The following is a 24,025-nucleotide window of genomic DNA, read 5'->3' as shown; positions in this document are numbered from 1 at the left end:
AAATCAAGTTGGTAGTTTGACATTTTGGCATTTATCGTAAGATTAAAGTGAAAATAATTCGTCCTATTTTTCAAAAATAAACCCAGAAACTGGATAATGAAAAGTTTATTTGGTCGTAGAAAAAGTATAGTACGTAATGCGTTTTATAAACGTCTCTAGGCACTATGTTAAATACTAGCTCCGCTTGTCCCTAATATAAAACTCGTGTCTAAAGTGTCGTTTATAAAAGTTGCTGCATAATATCACAGATTTAATATACTATTATTGTCAATGTCATTTCCCTTTTTATTGTGAGTGTTTAATGTATAATTAAGTCATTTTTCACAAATCTTTCATGCAAAGTTATATCTTTAATGAATTCTTATCCCTTAAATGATACATTTTTGTTACACTGATGAAGACTACATTCATTTGATACAAAAAGGTTCCAAACACAACCAGCCTGTATCCCTGCAATTTACTTCTACTTATATTAAAATATTTATACAGTGTTAGATTGAGGCATCAAATGAAGCTCGTCTACACAGCCTCAGGCCGGTTCCTCGTTACATAAGACGATATGTAAGTTAAAATCAAGATTGTGCAATGCTATTGTGAAAACAAAACACACAAAGAAGGTAACTGTCAGAAGATTTAATGTCTTAATTAAAAAAGCTTTTGGCCGAATTAATATGATAGGTATATTAGATTTTGTGGCAGTTGATTTAATATTATAAATTCTAATTTCGCAGGGAAAAAACCTTTCATAAGTAATTATCATGCCATTTAATTGTAACACCTTGCAATATTTTAAATTGTTATTTTAAATTGAGTTGCTTGGATAATAGAATGAATCTGTAATGACATGCAAGAAAGTCGAGGTAGTTTTGTACTTATCTAGTTATCTCTTTTTTTTGGAACGAAGACCACACAAGTGCAGGTCCATTCTCATGTCTGCATTATGTCTAGACAATGTGAGAACTAATTAAAATTGGCGATTGGTTTCTGAAATGTTTCCACAAAAAATGTTTGCTGTATGTAGGTACCTATATAAATGTAGGTAGGTTCGCGTGATCGCAACACGTTGAATTGAGTGATGATTGCAAGTTATATAAAAATAATTATACCTATATTCACATTCTTCTTTTTCTTAAATTTATTGTGATTTATTAATGGGAACGAACCAGTGCGAAGTTTTGACATTAGTGCGGCACTTAATTGACCGTAAACATACAGTAGGTATGCTAATTGTACCTTTCGAAGAAGCTACTTTAATTAAGCTTGAGGCGTTTTTCTCCTCCTATTGCAAACTAGACATGAAATGAAATTAATATTTTTAACATAGCATTTGAGTTTGTCTATCTATTATCTACACTCCCGCCAAAAACTATTTTAACTTTTCCTTGACTTCTGACTTTTCCTTTAGTGTGAAAACTGAACGATACTCGTCCTTAAAAACGACACAGAAACGACTCCCTTTTGGAGATTTTTCTGGCATAGGCCCACTACACACATCAGCGTTGATCCGGTCACCCGGAATAGTTATGACTTCCTTCCGTTTTTCCGAAGCTTAAACTGTACATTTTTCGGTTTTTCCATTAATGCATGCATCACACACACATCACATATCACACGGATTTCAAGTTGCCATTGACGTCGATCCCATTTTTCTTCAGGAAGGTCAGAATATTCCGTTTGTTCTGATGAGGCAAATTCGCCTCCGGAATATTCGTCCCCGGAAATTTCTCCCCCAGAAGACAAGCGCGCGCGGTAGTAATGGCGCGAAAGATTTGGCCTCCAGAAAACTCGACTCCCAGTTTTTCTACCGAAAGATTCGCCCTCGGAGAATTTGATTTCTAAAGGGGGGCGCGGACAACATTTCGACCTTGAGTGAATTCTATCTGAGTACCTTTGGGCTTTGACAACGAAAAGTCGTTAGATTTCTAATTATTCCGAAGCCCAAAGAGACGCCATAAGAAAATGCTAGAGATACATTATACTATAAAAAATATGTTCGAATAATATACAGTGAACAGCTAAAATATGGAAGAAATTCATAAAAAAATTAGGTGTTTGTTTAAAAAAATGCTCGAACACGTCTAACATAATTTTTTCTTGCGTATTTTTTGCACTAAAGAGAAAGTATAGATTGTGCGTGAAAAGGTAGATATTGATACCAAAGATTTTTTAAAGGGAACAGTATATTTTAAAATCCATTTTCGATTTTTAGTGCACTCACTTTCAAAAAATAAAAAGTGCACTTTTACGCTCCTTATATGTTTGTCTGTCTGTCTGTCTGAGTCACAAAGGCCCCGGAACGACACCACTTACAGACTTGGTATTGGTGTCATTCATCAGAAATTAAAAATTATTGCATGTTTGTATTCTCGCTAAGACATGAGAATTTGGCATAGAATTCGAAAATTCCATTAAAAAAATCGGCTTTAGTCTCAGAATTTACTTTGTGACGCATCCTGTATATTTTCTTTTTAGTGGAAAAAATGCGCAAGAAAAAATTATGAAGGACATATGCGAGCATTTCTTTTAAACCCAAACCTGATTTTTAAATGAATTTTTTAATCTGACAAATAAAGTAGTAGTACTAGAATGTTTTCTCAGATTTTCAAAAACTAATTTTCGTTCCGATATTTTCATATTAAAACCCCCAGGTACCAAATTTTTTCGCAACACTCAAAATCCTAAATAAAGCCGCAAGTTAGGTCTTTCCATCTGTTATGGTTCTTGAGGAAAAAATTGAAAAAGTGCAAATGTTTAACACTTTTGGCCGCGTATCTCCCAAACGACTCACGTTGTACATTTGTTTGGTTTCGAAAAAATGCCGATTTTGATCCTCCGATCCGACCTAGGATCCGCCCGTCTGTTTGTGTAGAGGTAGTTTCAAAACTAAAAGATGATTGCACAGAAACCAATTTTTGTACGAATTCAAATATACTATCTTATCCAAAAATGTTGGCATTTGTTACAATTTAAAAGAAGAAAATCGACTGTAATCTGGAGAAAATGTAAGTTATTTGAATTTTTTGCATTATGTAAAATAAGAGTCATCCGTTTTGGCGATTTTGTATAAAAAATTGGTCCTCAAAGTCACTTTAACATTCCTGAAAAGGTCGACCCACAGAAAGCGCATTTTCCAATTAAGTGCAGCCACTTTCATTGTTGTCCGTCCGTCCGTCCAAGGCCTTAACTACTGTTTTCAAGATATTTACTTCGTTCTTTTTTCAAGGTAGCGTATAGCTCTGGCACCTGAGCCAAGGAAAATCTCGATTAAACTGCAAATACGCAAACTGAGCAATATGAACTTTCCTATTTATAGAGATCTTTTTTTGAAATTTTAACCATAGATGCCTCTAGTAAAGATAAACATCAGATGTACGCATGCACAAACTGTGCAACTGTCAGTTTTCTTATTTATAGATTTTTTTAATTTCAATAACAGATGCTTCTAGGACAGATCACCGTATCGGGCACCTGAACCAAGAAAAATCTTGAAAATTTGACTGCGCATGAGCATTATGTCCGTTCTATGACCTTTTGGGTACTACTGATCAATGCATGGAAAATTCGCTAAAGTTACTCGCCTTAAGGCGAAAACCTTTTTATTTGTTTCTTATTAATTGTTAAGTTGAATTAAAAGTTCATTAATACCATTCTTTACTGTGGCTGTAATTTTATTTAGCATCCAGAGGAGTGTAAATCCGTTGAATAGGATGATGTACTAGGTGTTGGATTAATTACAAATATTAAAAAATCTACTAATTAGATTTGGCACGTGAACACGCGATAGGGTTTGAAATTTTAATTTATATTGTCGTTAAATATGCATGCGAGGCGCGATTCTGCCCAAAAGCTTTTCAGTTCTTCCCTTTATGTCTAAGAATATGTGTACCAAGTTTGGTTCCAATCGGTTCAGCCGTTTAGCGGATCGACAGACAGACCGACATCATCGAGATTTTGTTTCATTCAGATTCCTGGTGCTTTAAAACGTGTATTTCAATTTAAAAAAAGTGGGGGGGGGGACGCTTGTCTCAAACGAAAAAAAAATTTTGAACCTTCGGGTGTTTATTAAAAATTCTTCTAGGCCCTACCACATCATTGTGTATGTACGTCTTGTTACACCACTTATTGTATACAAATCGTTTACTACTTTGAAAATAAATTATTGTATTAAATGAAGACAATTGCTGGCACGCACCCCTGTTTGTACGCACCAAGAGACATCCTCTGGTTACATTGTTGCAAGAGTCTTGGTTATTCGAAAATTATAGATCTTACAGTCGATTTGAAATTTTCCATGATCCTTCGGAATATATTTAAGCACTATTCTATAATTTATAAATAGACGAATCGGCATAATAAATAAGTTACTATACTGAACTTATTTAACCCCTCATTTACTTCTACGAAATCGTAAACTAAGTTAACAACCTCATTGTTGAATGTCAAACGTGCCAAATGAAAGCATGCACGAATGCATCTCGCATAAACCCCAAATTAACTAATCATAAAATAAAAAAAGGATGTTGTACTTTAAAAAGAAGTTCAAAGCTAAACCGTAGCCTCGAGCTTTCTGTAAAAAGTGAGATGGTGCTCGAGATTTTATACACTTAACTGTAACCCTAGAATTACTTTGGACCATAACTCGCTAATTGTGCATGTTTTGTCTTTAAGAAAAATTACGTCTAAAAAAGGTGAATATAATCGCGGTGTAATCTTCAAAAAATCCTCCATAAAGTTTTAATTCGCGGTACTAAAAATTTAAAAAAACGAGTAGGATGGATAAATTCTCGTTAGTAGAACCGCGTCACTTGTCGGCCATCTTGGATTTTATTCGCGGGGTCAATCAAGGTCAATTAAATTGATTCGCGGGGGTTGCCCACGTGGGCGGGGGTGTTTTCGGGGAAATTTGATTAATTTCTTGGAATTAATTAAAATTTTGTGCGATTTTGGTCTTTATTGGCATATGATTTGATTGATAACGTTATCAATTAATTAAATTGGCGGTTTGATTAATTTAATTCGCGGTTGATTTCTTAGAATTTCGGTTTAATCAATTTGATTCGCTGCTTAATCAATTTAATTCGCGGCCCAATTAATTTAATTCGCGGTTTGATTGATTTAATTCGCGGTCCAATTAATTTAATTCGCTGATCGATTAATTTGCTGTACAAATAATTGCACATATGTGGTAATTACACATATGTAATAAACAATTACACATGTATAATTACACATACACACACACATGTGTAATTACATTTTAATTACTCTAATTGAAAACAAAATGGCGGAAAAACAAAATGGCCACCGAAGGCGGGAAATTTAAAAAAATTAGGACTTTAAAAATATTTTGGGTTTGTGCACTATCGCTCTCTCTCTTACTCATTGTGCACCATCTCTCTCTCTCTCTCTCTCTCTAACTCATTGCGTATATCGTTCTCACTGTAGTATGCTGAAAATAGAAGCTAGAAATGAGCAAAACAAGTTTTAATTATATTTATTACATCACAGAAACAAATAAATAAACAAAATCAGTACAAAAAAAATGCAACAATAAACAATAATTATGATACAAACCCATTTCCACACCACCCTGGAGGTAAGGCTGAGGCGCGCTTTTTTTAACGTGGTGTCCCCTGTAGGCCTAATCCACGGAACGTATGTACAAACTAAAAACTAAATATGTACAAACTAAAGCTAATTTTTTCTATAGCCGTATGGTAGAGTGTCGTATCCTACGTCTAAACGGCGACGCTTCGTGTACTCGACACGGTACCTTTTCCTCTCCGGCTTGGAGATGACGTCGTACGTACACGTGCGAGCTATACGTCGATCTGTCTCTACGTAAGTCTCCGGGGCATTGTTCAACACAGCGTCTTTGATTGTTTCAAAGTTCACTACGCGGCTGTTCTTATAGTTTAGGGATATGCCCTTAACTTTGCACACAACACTATACGTGTTCGCACTGGACGAAAACACCTTGTATGCATAGTTTTTAGGGCCGCCACTAACGAATTCCACAATTTGGCTCCCGGGTCCATAACACTCGATTTCATCGGTCATATCTCCCAAGAAGCTCCCGCAAGGTGGTGACCATTCTTCGGATTTCTGCGTGAAGATTACAGAGTCGGTGTCAAAATACAGGACCCTTTCGCCAAGCTTCTCCAGGTACTCGTATAGTACCAGACGGGCATTGGCTGTGGTGTAGGCTGCCAGTACAACGTTTGTGGTTTTCAATGGCTCGACTGCTTCTTCGGGGAGGGTCCAGTTGACGATGAGGGTCTCGTCGTTTACGGGAATGATGGAGTTGACTTCCATGGACGGATCCGTGAGCATCTTGAAGAATTCTTCAGCCTCCGAGATGATGCTCGTCTTCGACAGATTGTCGCGCTGGCCAAACTTTCCCCAAAAGGAATTGAGGAATAGTTTGGCGATATAGCGGAGACCAGCGTTCACTTCAATCTTGCTCCGATCAAGTTGAATCCCCTCATGCTCCATGTAGTCGGCTAGATACTTCATACATGCCTCTTCGGAAAGACACCAGGATGGCCATCCACTGCATTCCTGTTTTGTTTTCAGGAAATTGTCCACATAACCGGAGAATAACCCGCCGGTTTTCGACTCACGGTTGTATTGGGTTGTCTCATACTCCCATACTTCGTGCAATTCCTGAACGACATAACCCAAGGAGATGGCTTTCCGTAGTTCGTCGGCTACGTAAGTGCCAGTGAAACGTCGGTCCTCATCATCATTGTGCTCACACTCTCCTTGATTCATTGTTTCGCAGCATGTACGGCATAGCGGGAACATAAGTTTACCATGGCATCTGTATGGTAGTACGGGATGATACAAGTTTTGCGGAGGAAGGACAGTGCACTTAACCATGCCCTCTATGGTGTTCAAGTTGCAGGAGTGAAGTTCTTCGGGCGTAACAAGTACTCGAGGATGGCCCAAAGGATACTTCCCATACTTGTTTACGTAGGGGTAGAGGGAACACACGTCCAAATACCTGATTTCTTCCCCTTCTTCGGCCTTGTGGTATAGCTTGATGGCATTTGTCCGACCTCCAAAGAAGCCATCGCGAGGATTCAGAGGCTCGTGTCTTAATACATTATGTCCATTCAGTAAAGCGTCGGTCTCTGGGTTGTTTGTTAAATATGTGCGGAATTCACACTCCCACATTTCAATTAAATTGTAGCCTGCAGTACGAATGCGTGATGAAGTGGCTTCGGTTTTTTCACGCCGCATTGCCATTGTGTCAGACTTGTTCCCTTTCAGTGGTGTCGTCTGGTCGGAGTAACATGACTCACAACCGTGAAAGTAGCAACCATGAAACTGGTACACGGTGTTCGTAGCTGCGGAGTATCCGTCGACAAGGATTCCCTCCTTTAGGCGAACTTCTCGAGAGTTGCCAGCGTGTTGAAGATCGGGAACATCAGTGGTTTGTAGATGAATCAGCCATTTGATGGCTGTCCGACTTTGATTATCGGCCATCCTGTTCCCTCCATGTGGAATGAGGCCGATCGTCTCCTCTTGAAGGAAGTTTCTCCGGAAGACCAGACTGCATGCAGAGGCAATAGTGCAACACTCGCGGAAGGGGTCCACCTTGTTCTCCTCGGAAAATTTCTGCCAGAACTCCACGCACGCCTGCCGTAAGATATTGACGTCTTGGACACAATATTTTACAATCTCCTCCTTAAAATTGAATATAGCGTTGCGGTTCACTTCTGCATTGTACCATTTGAAGAAATCGTCGCGATTTCTTTCAGACATTTCGTCGACTCCATAAAAATGTGGGGAGGGTAGTGGGCCAATGTAATTAGCATTTTCCAGAGTATTGAAGAAGTGTGGGAAGTGTCCTTTACACCCAGGGAAACTGAACGTTTTCGGTAGAGCACTTAATGGGACAGGCATAAAGTTCAAACTGTCAATGAACCTAATGTTGTTGTTACATGCCAGCGACGTAATCTTTGTACCCGTAGCGATAATGTCAGGATTCCATGCCGAAGGAGTTTTCATCATTTCCTTCAAGATGAAGATACTATCGTACCCTTTGCTGTTGTGAGCGATAGCCACGACGTCACGATTCTTACGAGCCAGGGAGGACACGAGTTTTAAAAGTTCATTCACGGGGTCTTCTTTGAATATATGTTCGCGGGGACCACAGTTATCACAAGGGACGTTGATGTCTGTATTATTTGTGATGCACGATTTGCAGAGCTGTTGAGCGACGCACAAGTTGGGAACGTGGACGTACGTGTTGGCGCGATTTTCGAATTGGTCGTCTTGTCGACACTCAAAGTCATAGAAAACAAACACAAAGTCTTTGTTCATCTTCTTTTTATCGGGGGTATTCTTCGCCATGTAGCACAAATGGCGTATTGGTCGGTCAGCTTGACATGTAACACATTTCTTGATACCGCACTTGTGTGGCTTTTTCTCCTTCCACACCGTAACCAAACACGTACGACATCGACGCACTTTCGCGCACAATTCCTGGTCTTTATGATGACGAAAGCACTCAAGGCCGCGGAAATCACGGTTACACACCTCGCACTTAATGTTCGGAGCATCCTTGTTGCACGGAGGACTAGTGTGACAACAGGGGCAAATGTACTTACAGTCTTTATGATGTTGTCGTTTACTCATGCGAACCCGACACAGCTCACAAAAGTACTCGCACGTGAACGCTGACGTTAAACTGGTGATTACGTTGTAGTGCTCGTTTTCCATTATCAGATTCAGTACTTGACGTTGTGGAGATCGTGGACCCTCAAAGTACACTGTTTTTCCCATACGGTGATTGTATACTACGATGGTGAAGTCGGTGAGATGATCCTGGAACTGACGTATGTGATCAATGGTACCGCCAGCCGATAAATCCACGCCAGCAGCTGCACATAGTTGAAGAGCCTTAGTCTTCTGAAGACTATGCCCGACTTTCAGGTAGGGTAGCTCTATGGAGTTGGTCCGGAAAGCTATGGCGGTTACGAGGGCTCGAGCGAGGCACAAAGTGTCATCGTTGTTGATGATGATGATTCCACGTTTTTGCCGTGAGAACTCCGCGAAGCTGACCCCGGTCATTCTTTGACGTCCTTTACCACTGGGTGGGGTAATCAGACTTACATCAACTCGTAGTGCATCGCTGGAGAAGAACGCCTTGTTACTCTGCATAACTTTATCCAGAGTCTTCAGCATAACGTCAGCATTCAGCTGATCTACACGACGGAACGAGAAACCAAGAGGATTGTCGGGGAACTCGCTATTTGTCAGCATCATACCAATACGGTCACTCCCACTATGCCTCTTAGTTACGTAATTGATAAGAGCTGTCAGTGATTTCTGAAACAGAAAACTTCAGTTAAGTTTAGTTTAATAAAATAGCTTTGTATGCATACCTTAAGCCATTCTAAAGGTGCTTCATTGGCTTCCGCATTATTAAACTTGATCATCAGTTGCTGGGCTGTCAAGTTGAATTTTTTTATGTACCGCTCACCCTCTGACAACACAGAGAAGCGATGAGGAACTCCACGACCAACTTGCGGTGGTGATGGTTGCAGACCAGAGGTCAATGTAACAGAGTTAAGCTGCAAAGAAGTTAACAATTAAAGTCATTGTTTTAGAATAATTAAAACAAAACTTACATTATTTACACAGGGCGCTACAGATGTGGCTGGTTGTAGTCCCGATGTTGATGGTTGAGGGTTAAGAATCTGTAAAGACGTTATCATTTAGAACTTGCGCACTTGAAAATTATTATTCAACTTACATTATTTACACACGGAGCAGCACGCTTTCGCTTAGGCTTTGCATGGGAAGACGAAACGGAAGGTCGGGGTGGATGCTGTAAGGAAATGTGCAATTAAAATATGAAACAACTTTTAAAATTAAAGTAAACTTACTTTCACACAGAGGTCGAGGGGCTGCGATTGGGGTTTGTAGGCGTCAGGGGAAGACGGTAGCGGTGGATGCTGTAATGAAATTTACAATTAAAATATGAAACAACTTTACAAAAATAAAATGAACTTACTTTTACAGTGAGATCAAGGGGCTGAGATTGCTCTCGTTGAAGATGATGGATAGTGGGTGACGGAACTTCATTCTGTACAAATAAACAACATTTAGAAAACGAAACTTTAAAAATTAAATAAACTTACTTTCACACAGAGGTCGAGGGGCTGCGACTGCGGATTGTTTGCTATAGCAGCAACGTGATGGGAATTCTACAAAGAAATTTATATTTAGAAATTTATAAGTGTACAAATATTAAAAACTTACCACATTTTGTTGAAGCAGGCGCGTTTGTATTGCCCCAACTGCTTCGCGAAGACGCCTGAAGCGTTCAATGTCTGCGGCGTCGGGAGTTACCTCCCCGGAAGTTACCATTCGGAGCATATAATAATATGCCTCCACCATATCGTCTTCCGACAGAAGACCACTCTCAAAAACACGACACAACAACTTGAAATGGGCGGCCATTGCAGAAATTTATGCACAAAAACTAAACACTCACAATAAAAACACGCAAAGCACGAGAAAACACGTACGTACAGATGTAAGAACGCGAGTAATTTCGAGTCACGAACATAAGCTTTTTTATATCAGGTCAGGTCAGGTAAAACAGAATCCGACCCCTTCCGAACATTGCCGAACGTTCTATTGTTCGCCTAAAACCGGTTTTACGCTTGATTAAACACGATCTATTGTTTAAAATGCATGACTCATATTTCGCTAAACCTGTTTTCCGCATGAATAGCCACATTTTTTGTTCTTGTGGTCGTCTTTATGGCACCACGTCAATCATTTCTTTTGTTTCTACATCCGGTTACATGGGAAAGCACTTAGTTCACACTGGGCGTATAAGTGTTTTCTTTTTGTTCAGGACACCTGCACAAGTATGACTCATAACTCGCTAAACCTGTTTTCCGCATGAATAGCCACATCTTTTGTTCTGTGGGTGACTTTATGGCACCACATCAATCAATTTCTATTGTTCGCAATATGACTCATCGATTTGGTATTTTGATTTAATTCGCGAGGATGACGTATTAGATTTACAGTTACGCGCAGTTTATAAAAGCTACTGTGTGTGACGACTCGTTCTCATTTGTGTTCAGTTCAGTGTTCAACGTGATATTGTGTCAGTGTACTAGTTCAAAGTTACAAGTAAGTTCAATCGCCTCTGTTTTTTGATATAATTGGTAATTAAATTGTTGCAATTGTTTTCTAATTGGTAATTAAATTGTTGCAATTATTTTCTAATTTTACATTTCGTTACAGATTATGTTTTCGTACAGCAAACCTTATTCTCGTCCATCAACAAACCCCAGAGATCCTCGTACTGCTGAAAAGTTGTCGACGACACTCAATTACTACAAGCCTATTGCATCATCGCCAGAATTCTGCTACACAGAGGATGATCACCGAGCATTCGACAGGGATGTTATGAAGGAATACAACATCTCATCTTACAATAATCCAGTGCCCAGACACGAAGATTTCTGTTTATCAACACAAGACCGTAAGCGCATACATAACAAGTTTATGGATAAAGAACGACAGCAATTACTCAGTGAGTCGACATTTAATCTAAATAATAGTGGATCCAAAATCCTGAAAGTGGGTCTAGACGTATTTGAAGATTGCCCCTGTGTCAAGATACAAGGCAAGGATCGGAGCATATATTTTTCAAAAAGTGCATTCGAGAGTTTTTTAAGCGAATTAGAAGACATCGTCGGAGCAGTAAAGCGCGAGGAAGAAGATGAAACTTTCGATCTAGAAGATTTTCATGTACGGTGCTGCAGAAAATATAAAGCTGCGCGTATCATTTCGAAGAAAGAAATCCACTGTGAACTGTACTTGGGACTCGTCACCCTGGAAAAAGTGATCGCTATGGCAGACTACTTACGTCAGAAGCTTAATTATTTGGGTAATTATTTGGAAGGTAATGATTGTCCTTTCAAAAACTTTGTAGAAAAAGTTGTGGACATTCTGGATAGACGTCAGCAAAAAGATGTGAGTTATAACGATTTGCTAACAAATTTAACTACTGAACCTTTAGTTATACATGAATTAGTCCATAAGTATCCGTATTTTGTGATTGATAAGATAGAGGATTATATGCAAACTTATGATGATAGGTTCTTGTACAAATAAATGTAAATAAATATAAATGTAAGTTCTACATTCTTTTAATCAGTTTGGTGTTATACTTCGAGACATTACAATGGAAAATAAATTTCTTCATCCATTTTCCGCTCTTGTAAGTGGCCCAAGCGGGTCGGGAAAGAGTTATTTTATTGTAAACTTTCTAAAAAATATAACAAACATCTGCTCTGTACTGTTTGAAAAAATAGTTTGGCATTACGGGGAATGGCAGTCATTGTACGAAGATCTAAAAGGTGTTGAATTCCATCAAGGCTTACCCGATATGTCCAGTTTCGATGGCTTAAAACCTGTACTGATAATTATTGATGATTTAATGCGTGAATCAAATGGAGCTATTGTTGACATTTTTTACAAAAGGATGTCATCATCGTAACCTCAGTGTTTTCTTTCTAACCCAAAACATATTTCATCAAGGAAAAGGACAGAGAGATATATCTTTAAATGCACACTACATTATTTTATTCAAAAATCCCCGAGATCGGGCACAAATAAAGCATTTAACGCGGCAAATTTGCCCTGAAAACTCCAAATTTTTAGAAGAAGCGTATAATGATGCAACGTCTAAACCCCACGGATATCTGTTATTCGATTTAAAACAAAGTACACCGGATGTTTTCCGCTATAGAACATCGATATTTGAAGAAGATGGCGCTTGTGTGGTATATATACCAAAAAAGGGTATTAAAGGTTTGAATCTTGAGCAATTGGTACATTCATAATGGTTTCAAAGTTGACGAAACATTCCGAGTTGCTTCGTGCTCTCTCAAAATTGGGACCAAAGGAGCGGTTAGCGTTGATAAAATGTTTGGACGACAATCAAATTGAATGCATATGTGAGTGTATTTACAACACTTTAAAAGGACAAGTCGATTTGACCGCTGATCAGAAGCGAAGTCTCGCTCGTCATAAAACCATCTTACGGCGTATGGTAACGCCCCGTGAAAAGATAAAAAAGAAGAAACAGATACTAATTCAAAACGGAGGGGCATTCTTGCCATTTGTGCTAGGTCCGTTACTTGGTGGCTTACTCGGAAGTCTTTTTCAATAATCATGGAACACGCAAAGAAAATGTTACTCGTACCGCAGGAAGTTATGCAGCGAATTAAATCAAGTGAAACAAGGAAAGAAGATGTTTTATCGCAAATTGACGACGAAATGTCCCAAGTATTAAATTCTACACAGTCTCCATATGAAAAGTGGCAACAATATTCTCAAGTTTTACAGAAATATTTACATTTTTCGGAACAAATGCGAAAACCTGTAAGCATAGCAATTGAATCGAAGCCTACAGGAATATCAGAAGATGAAATAATAGCTACAGTTCCACAAACTTTTAAGAAAAAAGCCGAAAATTTTCTACGAATACTCAATGCTTCGGGGGATATTTTATGGGACAATAGAGGAATTGTCACAATAAAAGGCGAAGTAATCCCGTCATCGAATATTATCGACTTAATACACGACACAATAAGACCGCGTCAATCAACAAATCCAGAAGGTGGCCGACAGTTTGCAGAATTCGTCAAAGAAATTAATGTTCCTCAAGAATTTATTGGCAAAAAACAAAGTGTTGTAAAAACCGAAGACATTATTTCGAAACGACCAAAAATTACCGTGAATCCCGATCAAGACGTTGCTGCGAAACGGACGAGAAGTGCACTTAAGCAACCGGATACGAGGAAGCGTTCCAAAAGTTCTGGTGGGCTACAGCGAGGTGGATGGAACACCGAAAACCCAAAAATTTCTAAACGATTGCATATTCCCGGTTGGAAAACTTTTAAACTTTAAGCCGATGGAAAACGTATATTATGACCCTTCACATCCTGCTGGATTTGCAGGAGTTTCATCTTTGACTTCAGCGTTAAAAAATAAATATTCGACCGAAGATGTAAAAGCATGGTTACAAAAACAAGAAGCATATACTGTACACAAACCCATTAAAAGAAAATTTCAGCGAAACAAATACATAGTTAACAATATGTTTGAATTATGGCAGGCCGATCTTTGTGATATGAGAAGCCTAGCGAAAAACAACAGAGGCTATAATTACATACTAACCGTCATTGACGTATTCAGTAAGAAAGCATGGGCAAGACCTCTCAAGCAAAAAACCGCAAATTCTGTAATTGAAGCGTTTTCCTCAATTTTTAAAGAATGTGGCAATACACCTGAAAATATACAAACTGACAAAGGAAAAGAATTTGTTGCAGCAAGTGTACAACAATTGTTTAAGAAATACGCTATAAATTATTATGTAACTCATAATCCCGACGTAAAAGCGGCCATTGTCGAGCGACTAAATCGTACCTTAAAGTCAAAAATACACCGATACTTTACGTATAAAAACACATTCAAATATGTGAACGTTTTACAAGATTTGGTGTCTGCATATAACAAATCCTATCATTCATCAATCAAGATGGCGCCTAATGATGTGAACGAAGAAAATATCTTGAAAGTTTGGCAGAACCTCTACGCGAAGGGTTTTGGTAAAGAAACTCGACCCATATATAAAGTTGGACAACATGTGAGAATTGCCAGAAGCAAATATCATTTTGAGAAAGGATATGAGAGCAATTTTAGTCAAGAAGTATTTAAAATTATTAAAGTTATAAAAAGGCGTCCGCCTGTGTACAGAATAGTAGATTTAAACGGTGAAGATATAGAAGGAACTTTTTATGAAGAAGAACTGCAAGCTGTTACGATAGACGAAGATACAGTATATAAAATTGACAAAGTTTTGGAAGAAAAAGGAAGAGGAAAAAATAAAAAGTATTTAGTGAAGTGGCGAGGTTATAGTGACAAATTCAATTCTTGGATATCTGCGTCAGAACTACAAAACATATAAAATGGAAGAAGAATTCTACATTACACTGTTAAGCAATAGTTCGCTCGATTATTTTCCCAACAATACAACTTCACACTTTGTTACACAGTTGCCAAAGCGTATAAGATTAAGTGGTAATTGGGCCGTGGGGGTAGCCGAAATACAATATCCTTGTGCGTTTGCGTCAATCAGTGAAACTGACAATTTAATTTACTACAGAGAAGCGCCAATAAAAGATTTGCCGTTAAATAAAGTTTTAGAAAGTGCAGCGACATTTTTCCGTAATAATCTCGGAACCTCTATGTATAAAAACGGCGGTTGGTACGTGATCAAACTTGATGCTGGTAATTATGAAAACATTGAAGATATTCTTAAAGAAATAAACAATCACGAAAATTTAGGAAAGTTAATCACAATCAAATATTACAAGATCACAAAACGTGTGGCGATCGCCTTTAGGACACCTCTCTCCGTGCTGGGATTTTCCCAAAGGTTAGCTTTACAGCTTGGGTATCGTCCAGAACAGAATGTAGTACGCGATTCCATACCCCCGCATCCTGCAAGTATTTGGTCAGGCGTGCCCTCACAGATGTTCATTTATTGTGATATTGTGGAGCCGCAAATCGTAGGAGATGTGTTATCACCACTAATGAGAATAGTTAACATTACCGCCGAAAATTACATTTATGGAAGTCATAAAGATGTAGTGTTTTCACCGTCACACTATATGCCCGTGATGACGAAAGAGTTTGAAAATATCGAAATACATATAAGGACGGATACAGGCGCTCCTATGCCATTCGAGTTTGGAACATTGAGTTTAAAGCTTCATTTTAAGAAATGGACTGCCCATATCAACAATACTACGTAAATCAAGCGGGCTCGGGTATCGGTACGATTTATAGAGGTTCGCCGTACCAAAGAGGTCATGGAATAGGAAGCTGGCTGGGCGGAGTGTTTCGTTCCATATTACCTTTGTTTAAATCGGGAATGCGAGCTGTGGGAAAAGAAGCTTTAAGAACTGGTGCAAATGTACTAGGTGACATAATTGAGGAGAAACCAATTAAAGCAGCGTTTCAAGAACGAGTTCAGGAAGCAGGAAGAAACCTTAAACGAAAAGCCGATGACAAAATTGATACATTAATGCGCGGATCTGGTTATAAAAGACCACACATGATCGATTACGGTCAGTTCAAAATTGCTACGGAGAAGAAAACTACACGTCCGAAAAAAGCTCCTAAACCTAAACGCAAAGTTGTCAAACCAACATTCAGTGACATTTTCTCAAAGAATGGCATTCCTTCACGCACAGTCATGTGAATGCATCAAATCTGAGTTGGATCTGTTTGCACTTCCTGCAACACAAACCAGTATCGAAGGTGGGGAATGGGTGTTTTACAAGCCTTTATCATCACTATCAGACGAAGCGCCTATTGAATTCGTGGTCCCCGGAAATGGAAATGATTACCTCGATTTAAGCCACACAATGCTCTACGTTACGGCGAAAATTGTAAAACAAGATGACGCGACTTTGGGTGCGGAAGATGTTGTAGCGCCTGTCAACAATTGGCTGCATACGTTGTTCAGTCAAGTGGAAGTATGTTTGAATCAGAAATTAGTGTCACCACCGAGCAATACTTATGCGTATCGTGCATACATTGAAACTCTATTGAATTATGGCTCTGAAGCCAAAGCAACTCATCTGGGGTGTTCACTATGGCACAATGATACTCCGAAGCAAATGGATACATTAACAGCTGATAACAAAGGTTTCGCTATTCGTCAAAATACCACAAAGCTCGGTAAAATGGTGGAAATGGTAGGTCACGTGCACGCGGACTTATTTAATCAAGAAAAGTTTCTCATGAATGGAGTTGAAATGAAAGTAAAATTTGTTCGAACAAGAGACACCTTTAGTTTAATGGCTGCTACTGGTTCAACATACAAAGTGAAAATTGTGGATGCCAGTTTACTGGTTAGAAGAATGAAGATTAATCCTGTAGTTCTTCTTGCGCACACAAAAGCATTAGAAACCACTGCAGCCAAATATCCTATTACTAGATCGGATGTGAAGGTGCTAACGATTCCCGCAGGTGTGCAACGCAAATCATTGGATAATGTCTTCCTTGGACAACTACCAAAACGCTGCATAATTGGTTTTGTGTCCAATAAAGCGTTTAACGGAGAATACGCTTCCAATCCCTTCAACTTTCATCATTACAAGATTAATTATATGTCTCTGTACATTGATGGGCAGCAAATTCCATCAAAACCGTTACAACCAGATTTCACTCAAGAAGGATTATACGTAAGGGCCTACCACACTTTATTTTCTGGAACTGGAATACATTTTTTGAACGAAGGAAATAACGTATCACGTTTAGACTATCCGCACGGATACTGCCTAATGACTTTCGATTTAACGCCGGATTTATCCGCAAACGCCACAACTCATTGGAACTTGGTAAAGAACGGTTCTCTTCGTATCGAAGTTGGTTTCCAAGACGCGCTGACTGAGATGGTGAATTGTCTCGTGTACGCAGAATTTGACAACGTTATTGAAATTGATAAACATCGAAATGTCATCGCAGACTTTAACATTTAAAAAAGTTTCTTTTGACGAGTCCCGGAATACAGTGCGTTACATAATTGCATGGCCACATGCTCATCATCAAGCTAGAAAAGGACCTTGGATGCAGTACGCCAGGGATACCGTACGTTTCCAAAGACGCATTCATCAACTTGATTACATCATTTCCCCTGTGTTGGAAAAAAAGCTACTGCGCAGCGCATGACAGAAGGGATAAAATTATAATACTTTATTACGGATCCTCAGTTTATTAGAAAATGTTTCATGTGATGGATGCCTACGTTGATTTTCAAGGATTCCGCGGAAGCTTAAAGGAATTCATTCCGAAAGAAATATCTATCGTTTCGTCGGAGGGACCTAGTTGCACAACTCTACTGATGAAACCACCCGTCAATTATACTGTAACATCAGGTATGAAAAAAGAAATCAAATTCTTAGAAGACTGTTATCATGGCTTGAAATGGAATTCCGGGTACATTACGTTCGAGAACTTTGAAGAAGAACTACGCACGTTACTTCAGCCCTTCAATAGAATATACGTAAAGGGAGTGGAGAAACAATACCTACTGAATTTCCTTGACAAGTTTGTAATTAATTTAGAAGACGTGGGTTGCCCTTCGCTAAAGAAGTTAAAGAAAAGTCATAGCGGTGTAAGGTGCCTCAATCATGCGGAGAACACGCTTATGTGTGCTCAAGAAAATGCATTAATATTACACGAGTGGGCGCAAATTGATTCATCAAATGAATACCCTAGAACTTCAACGAGCGTTGAATCTGATTCAGAAGAAGGCTGCGCGTGCTGTTTTCGCATCAGATGAACTTATACGAGCAAGTGTACGTCGGCCATTTGCTGCAATTGTCAATACAGATGTTTCAACACGCACAGGGCAACACTGGAACGGAATTTACATAGATGAAGATGGAAATGGAGAATATTTCGATTCATTCGGACGACCACCTACCGGATTACATTTAAAATTTTTGAAAAAACACGCCCGGAAATTCACCTTTAATTCGCGAGTGCTGCAGCATCCTTTATCAACTTATTGTGGACAATATTGTTTAATGTATTTAGTTTTTAAGTTTAATAATTTATCACTTAAGGAATTTGTAGATATGTTTAATAATGATTTAGAATGTAACGATGATATAATTGATTTATTGTATAATATGACTTTTTATAAGGTGAATCTAATTGATTAATAAAGATCCGTATATGTATTTGGGCCTTTTATTTAAAGAAAAAACGTAAGAAAAGGATGGGTTTCAGGTAAACACTACTATTCGTTGTAAAACGATCCCTTGTTCTCTTTAACAAAAGGTTTGCAGTGGACATAATTATGCTAATTTTTTCTATCGAAACGGGTCCGGTGGAAGCGTACTACATTCATAGATGAAGCTAATCCTGGCGCCTACCCTAATACCTGTATTGTGCCCCCGAATACTTTGCTTATTTTCCATTACTTTGCAGTATTCAAAATTGTACGAATTAAGAAAAAGTAAACAAACTGTACAATACAGGGCCGTTAATGTACATGACACTAATTTGCATTTCCCGAAATTATGTCTGGCTTCAGCCCTTATAAGCCACGAAAAATAAAAATTTGCCGCTTATTTTCGTACGTTCGCCACTCGGTCCGTTCGATTTTCGTGATCTACGCGTTTTTAAAACTTTGTGTTTGTGCTTTTTTTTTTTTTTTGTGTGTGTGTAAGGAATTTGTGTAATGGAAGCTGAACAAGAAGTGCGAAATCACCTCACAGCCCTCAGAGAACTAGCTGTTGGCGTTGAGCGTGTAACGGCAGACGAAATTTTGTTAAATTTGACGGCGATGCAGTGTGAAGCAATTCCCGTTCAGAGGTACAGTGTACCGACATTGCAAGATCTAACAATAAGAAGAATCATCAATGCCGAAGTACCACGAGAAACCTTACCAGTCGTGCTTGCTAACAGGATTAGGTCGCTACAGGAAGAGCAAGTAAGGTTTAGGCATGATGTCCGGGAGCTTAGACGAGCGGTAGCATACCTGAATGCTGACAGGATTGTCCTGCACAATAGCATCATCATGCGGATCGACGCCATACAAACATTAATCGAATGGTCTACTGACAGTCCACTAGATCCCGATGATGACTTTCCTGGATTAGCAGCTCATGCCCTAGATATGCTTCAATATTTTATTAATGCCAGTAATCAGCTGTTAAGCGGTTACGAGAATATTCAACGGCTCAGCGATGAACTTAGAAGGTGGTACGACAGTATTTTTTAAAGAGCAGGGGTATGACACCTTCCCGTACGGGCATAAGGCATAATTTATTGTTAAATAGTGTGTAAATATTAGCTTTGTACATATTTAGTTTTATTTATTTGTTTCTGTGATGTAATAAATATAATTAAAACTTGTTTTGCTCATTTCTAGCTTCTATTTTCAGCATACTACAGTGAGAACGATATACGCAATGAGTTAGAGAGAGAGAGAGAGAGATGGTGCACAATGAGTAAGAGAGAGAGAGCGATAGTGCACAAACCCAAAATATTTTTAAAGTCCTAATTTTTTTAAATTTCCCGCCTTCGGTGGCCATTTTGTTTTTCCGCCATTTTGTTTTCAATTAGAGTAATTAAAATGTAATTATACATGTGTGTGTGTATGTGTAATTATACATGTGTAATTGTTTATTACATATGTGTAATTACCACATATGTGCAATTATTTGTACAGCAAATTAATCGATCAGCGAATTAAATTAATTGGGCCGCGAATTAAATCAATCAAACCGCGAATTAAATTAATTGGGCCGCGAATTAAATTGATTAAGCAGCGAATCAAATTGATTAAACCGAAATTCTAAGAAATCAACCGCGAATTAAATTAATCAAACCGCCAATTTAATTAATTGATAACGTTATCAATCAAATCATATGCCAATAAAGACCAAAATCGCACAAAATTTTAATTAATTCCAAGAAATTAATCAAATTTCCCCGAAAACTCCCCCGCCCACGTGGGCAACCCCCGCGAATCAATTTAATTGACCTTGATTGACCCCGCGAATAAAATCCAAGATGGCCGACAAGTGACGCGGTTCTACTAACATGGTTTAGGAAGGTGTTGATAAAGTATTATAATTTTAATAGGAAAGCAGATTTAAAACTTAGGAAAGAATTAGGGATCATTTGTTAAAAATCATTGTTTTGGATTACCTCCTTTAATTTTATTGTTTTAGTTTGATTTACTTTTAATTTTGAGGTTCTGTGTATGTTTCTTGTATTAATTGAAAGTTAATCCTTTTAACCATCATTTAATTCTTTGAACACCTATTATGATGAAGTTACAAATCTTGTTTTTGATGTTTGTTGATGTTTTAAAAATGATTCAATATATTTTTAATGCATTCAATCTCTATTAATATTTCATTTCATATATTTTTTATCATTGGGATATAATGACTATTTTATATTATCAAAATCGTTGACATTTATGTTTAATATTTTGTTAATACAGATTGTTTTTTAGTAGCCATATTTATATTAGAAAAATTATTTATAAATGGTTTAATATAATACAAGATTATATTATTGCTATATTTTTATTATTATTATTTGTTTATGTTTTGATATACTATTTATATTAAGAATTAGAATAATTAAAAATTTTGGTAAAGATATAGTTAATTAATATAGAAAAACAAATTTATTAAAAAATTACATATTAATAAGTTGTTCTTAATAATCTTTTTTTATAATTATTTTATTTTGGGTCTAACATTTTGTTTAATATCTAAAGATCTTGTTAGATGGTTATATTTTTTATTAAATTTTCTATTTTTTCTTTATTGCTTCTTCTAATTCATCAATATTTTTTTTAATATTTCCGATTTTATTAAAGATTATTAATTTATTCAGTATTAATAATTTCATTAATATTATAACTTTTAAACATATCAATATACGAACCGGCTAATGCTTGGCATTAAAGGATTATCAATCTGAAATATCACGTAAATAATTATAAACATCATTTTTATAATTAATAAAATCTACCTAATTCATTATTATAACGGATGATTCTTATTATTTAAAAATTCATTTGCTTTTGTATATTTAATCCTTCAGAATTTTTCATATTTTTATTAATTTCAATTAATTTAGTTTGTAATTCTTTTGCTTTATAGTCTTAATGAAGTAAGAGTACTATATTACTCATTTATTATTAAATAATTTGTTATATTATCATTTAATATTTTTTAATCTTTTAGCTTCCTTCTCGCAATTAAATCAGTATTTATTAACCATTTTATATATTAATTTATCAATTGCAATAACTTCGTTAATTGTTTATCTTTATATTTACCAAATCCATATTAAGTATTTTCATTAAAACCATGTTCATATCACAAATTATAACATAATTTTAAAATCTTTTAAAGGTCTTTCTATATAAACATTTTCACAAATGAAACAATCTTTTATTTTTTCTTCTCATTCAGACATAATTCTTACTTAAATTGTTTGTTCTTTTTCATACATAGGTTACCATCTTGATTTAATTTAAATCTTTTTACGCAACAAGATCCTACGTGATATACTTTTATTTGTTAATTATACTCTCTAATATAATGATAAACTTCTATTTTATGGACCACATTTGCATTAGATCATTTATATTATATTTAACTAATTCATATTCGGTTCCATTAAGACTATTCCTAAAATATTTCAAAATTTTCAAACTAATGCATCAATGATTTACAATCAAACCTTTTCTAATAACTTATGTAAATAATGATCGCCCATTTATTTAATTATTTAATTATTAAACCTGTTTCCCCTAATTGCTGTTTTTGATAGCTAAAAAAATGAATAATTTTGCACCTTTTTAGTAAGGTTTTTGTTAAATGAATGATGTATTTTATTAAATGTTTGATAAATTTTTGTTACAATATTTTTATATTTGATTATATATTTGGAGTATAATCAAATATAAAAATATTAACAAAATTATCACATTTTAAATTAAATACTTCATCATTTAAACAAAAACTTACTAAAAGGTTGCAAATTATTCATTTTTTTAGCTATCAAAAAACAGCAAATAGGGAAAACAGGTTTAATGATTAATAATAAATAAATGGGCGATCCATTATTTACATAATATTAGAAAATGTTGATTTGTAAAAAATCATATGATGCATTAAGTTGAAAAATTTTGAAATATTTAGGAACTAGTCTTATGGGATCGATATGAATATATAAAATATAATATAAATGATCATAAATGGCAAAATGTGGTGTCATTAAAATAGAAGTTTATCATATAGATTAGAAAATATATTAACAAATAAAGTATATCACGGGAGGATTCTTGTTTGTCGAAAAGATTTAATATTAAATCAAGATGTAAACTATGTATGAAAAAGAAAAAACAATATTAAGTCATGAATTAGGTACTGTGTAGAGGAAAAAATTAAAAGATTGTTCCAATTTGTGAAAAAATGTTTTATTTTTTATATAGAAGACCTTAAAAAGATTTTTAAAATTATGTTATATTTGCTGAATATGGAAAATGGTATTTAATTGGGGAAATACTTATATGAGAATTTGGTAAATATTAAAGATAAAAAATTAAAGAAGTTTTCAATGGATAAATTATATATAAATGGTTAATAAATACTGGATTTAATTTGCTGAAGAGCTAAAAAAGATTAAAAAATATTTACAAATTGTAATATAAAATTATTATAATAAATGAGTAAGATATATAACTCTTACTTCTATAATGACTAATAAAGCAAAAGGAATACAATCTAAATTAATTGAAATTAATAAAAAATATTGAATATTCTGAGAAGGATGAATTATACAAAAAGCAAATAAAATTTGTAAATAAATAAGAATCATCCGTTATATAATAGAATTAGATAGATGGTAATAATTTAAATGATGTTATTAATATTTACGTTGATATTTCAGATGATAATCCTTATAATGCAAGCATTAGCCGGTTCGTAAATATTTTGATATGTTTAAAAGTAATATAATATTATGAAATTATTAATACTGAATTATTTAATAATCTTATGAATAAATCGAAATATATAAAAAAATATTGATGAATTAGAAGAAGAAAATAAAAAGGAAAAAATAGAAAATTTAATTAAAAAAATATACATCTAACAAGATCTTTAGATATAAAACAAAAGTTAGACAAAATAAAAATAATTATAAAAAAGATTATTAGAACAACTTATTAATATGTAAATTTTTAATAATTTTGTTTTCTATATTAATTCAACTATATCTTTACCAAAATTTTTAATGATTCTAATTCTATATATTTACAATATTAGTATTAAAAAAACATAACAATAATAATATAAAAAATATAGAATAATATTAATCTTGTTTATATTAACATTTATAAATAATTTTCTTTTATTTTATAAAT

At 35.9% G+C, this 24,025-nt stretch overlaps 3 protein-coding genes across 3 annotated transcripts; 2 read left to right on the top strand and 1 right to left on the bottom strand.

Moving 5' to 3' along the window:
• Nucleotides 1–5,694: 5,694 nt before the first annotated feature.
• On the bottom strand, nucleotides 5,695–10,552 carry LOC116169682. Its single transcript, XM_031485860.1, has 8 exons — nucleotides 10,276–10,552; nucleotides 10,155–10,220; nucleotides 10,028–10,099; nucleotides 9,900–9,968; nucleotides 9,767–9,841; nucleotides 9,642–9,710; nucleotides 9,396–9,584; nucleotides 5,695–9,339 (listed from the first exon to the last, which is right to left on the bottom strand). Exons 1-8 carry the CDS (start codon nucleotides 10,474–10,476, stop codon nucleotides 5,695–5,697), a joined length of 4,386 nt encoding a protein of 1,461 aa, XP_031341720.1. The 5' UTR covers nucleotides 10,477–10,552.
• Nucleotides 10,553–10,809: 257 nt separating this feature from the next.
• Nucleotides 10,810–12,303, top strand: LOC116158886. The gene is made up of 2 exons (XM_031471782.1): nucleotides 10,810–11,163; nucleotides 11,278–12,303. Exon 2 carries the CDS (start codon nucleotides 11,281–11,283, stop codon nucleotides 12,151–12,153), a length of 873 nt encoding a protein of 290 aa, XP_031327642.1. The 5' UTR covers nucleotides 10,810–11,163; nucleotides 11,278–11,280; the 3' UTR covers nucleotides 12,154–12,303.
• A 3,980-nt stretch (nucleotides 12,304–16,283) lies between these two features.
• Nucleotides 16,284–17,597, top strand: LOC116169591 (uncharacterized protein F54H12.2-like). Its single transcript, XM_031485764.1, has one exon. It carries the CDS (start codon nucleotides 16,284–16,286, stop codon nucleotides 17,595–17,597), a length of 1,314 nt encoding a protein of 437 aa, XP_031341624.1.
• The last annotated feature ends 6,428 nt before the right edge of the window (nucleotides 17,598–24,025 follow it).

This window comes from Photinus pyralis, unplaced genomic scaffold (assembly GCF_008802855.1).
Source record: "Photinus pyralis isolate 1611_PpyrPB1 unplaced genomic scaffold, Ppyr1.3 Ppyr1.4_LG1, whole genome shotgun sequence".
Classification (NCBI taxonomy): Eukaryota; Metazoa; Arthropoda; class Insecta; order Coleoptera; family Lampyridae; genus Photinus; species Photinus pyralis.
The sequence above is the reverse complement of the archived record's forward strand: the minus strand, read 5'-3'. Positions and strand labels throughout refer to the sequence as shown.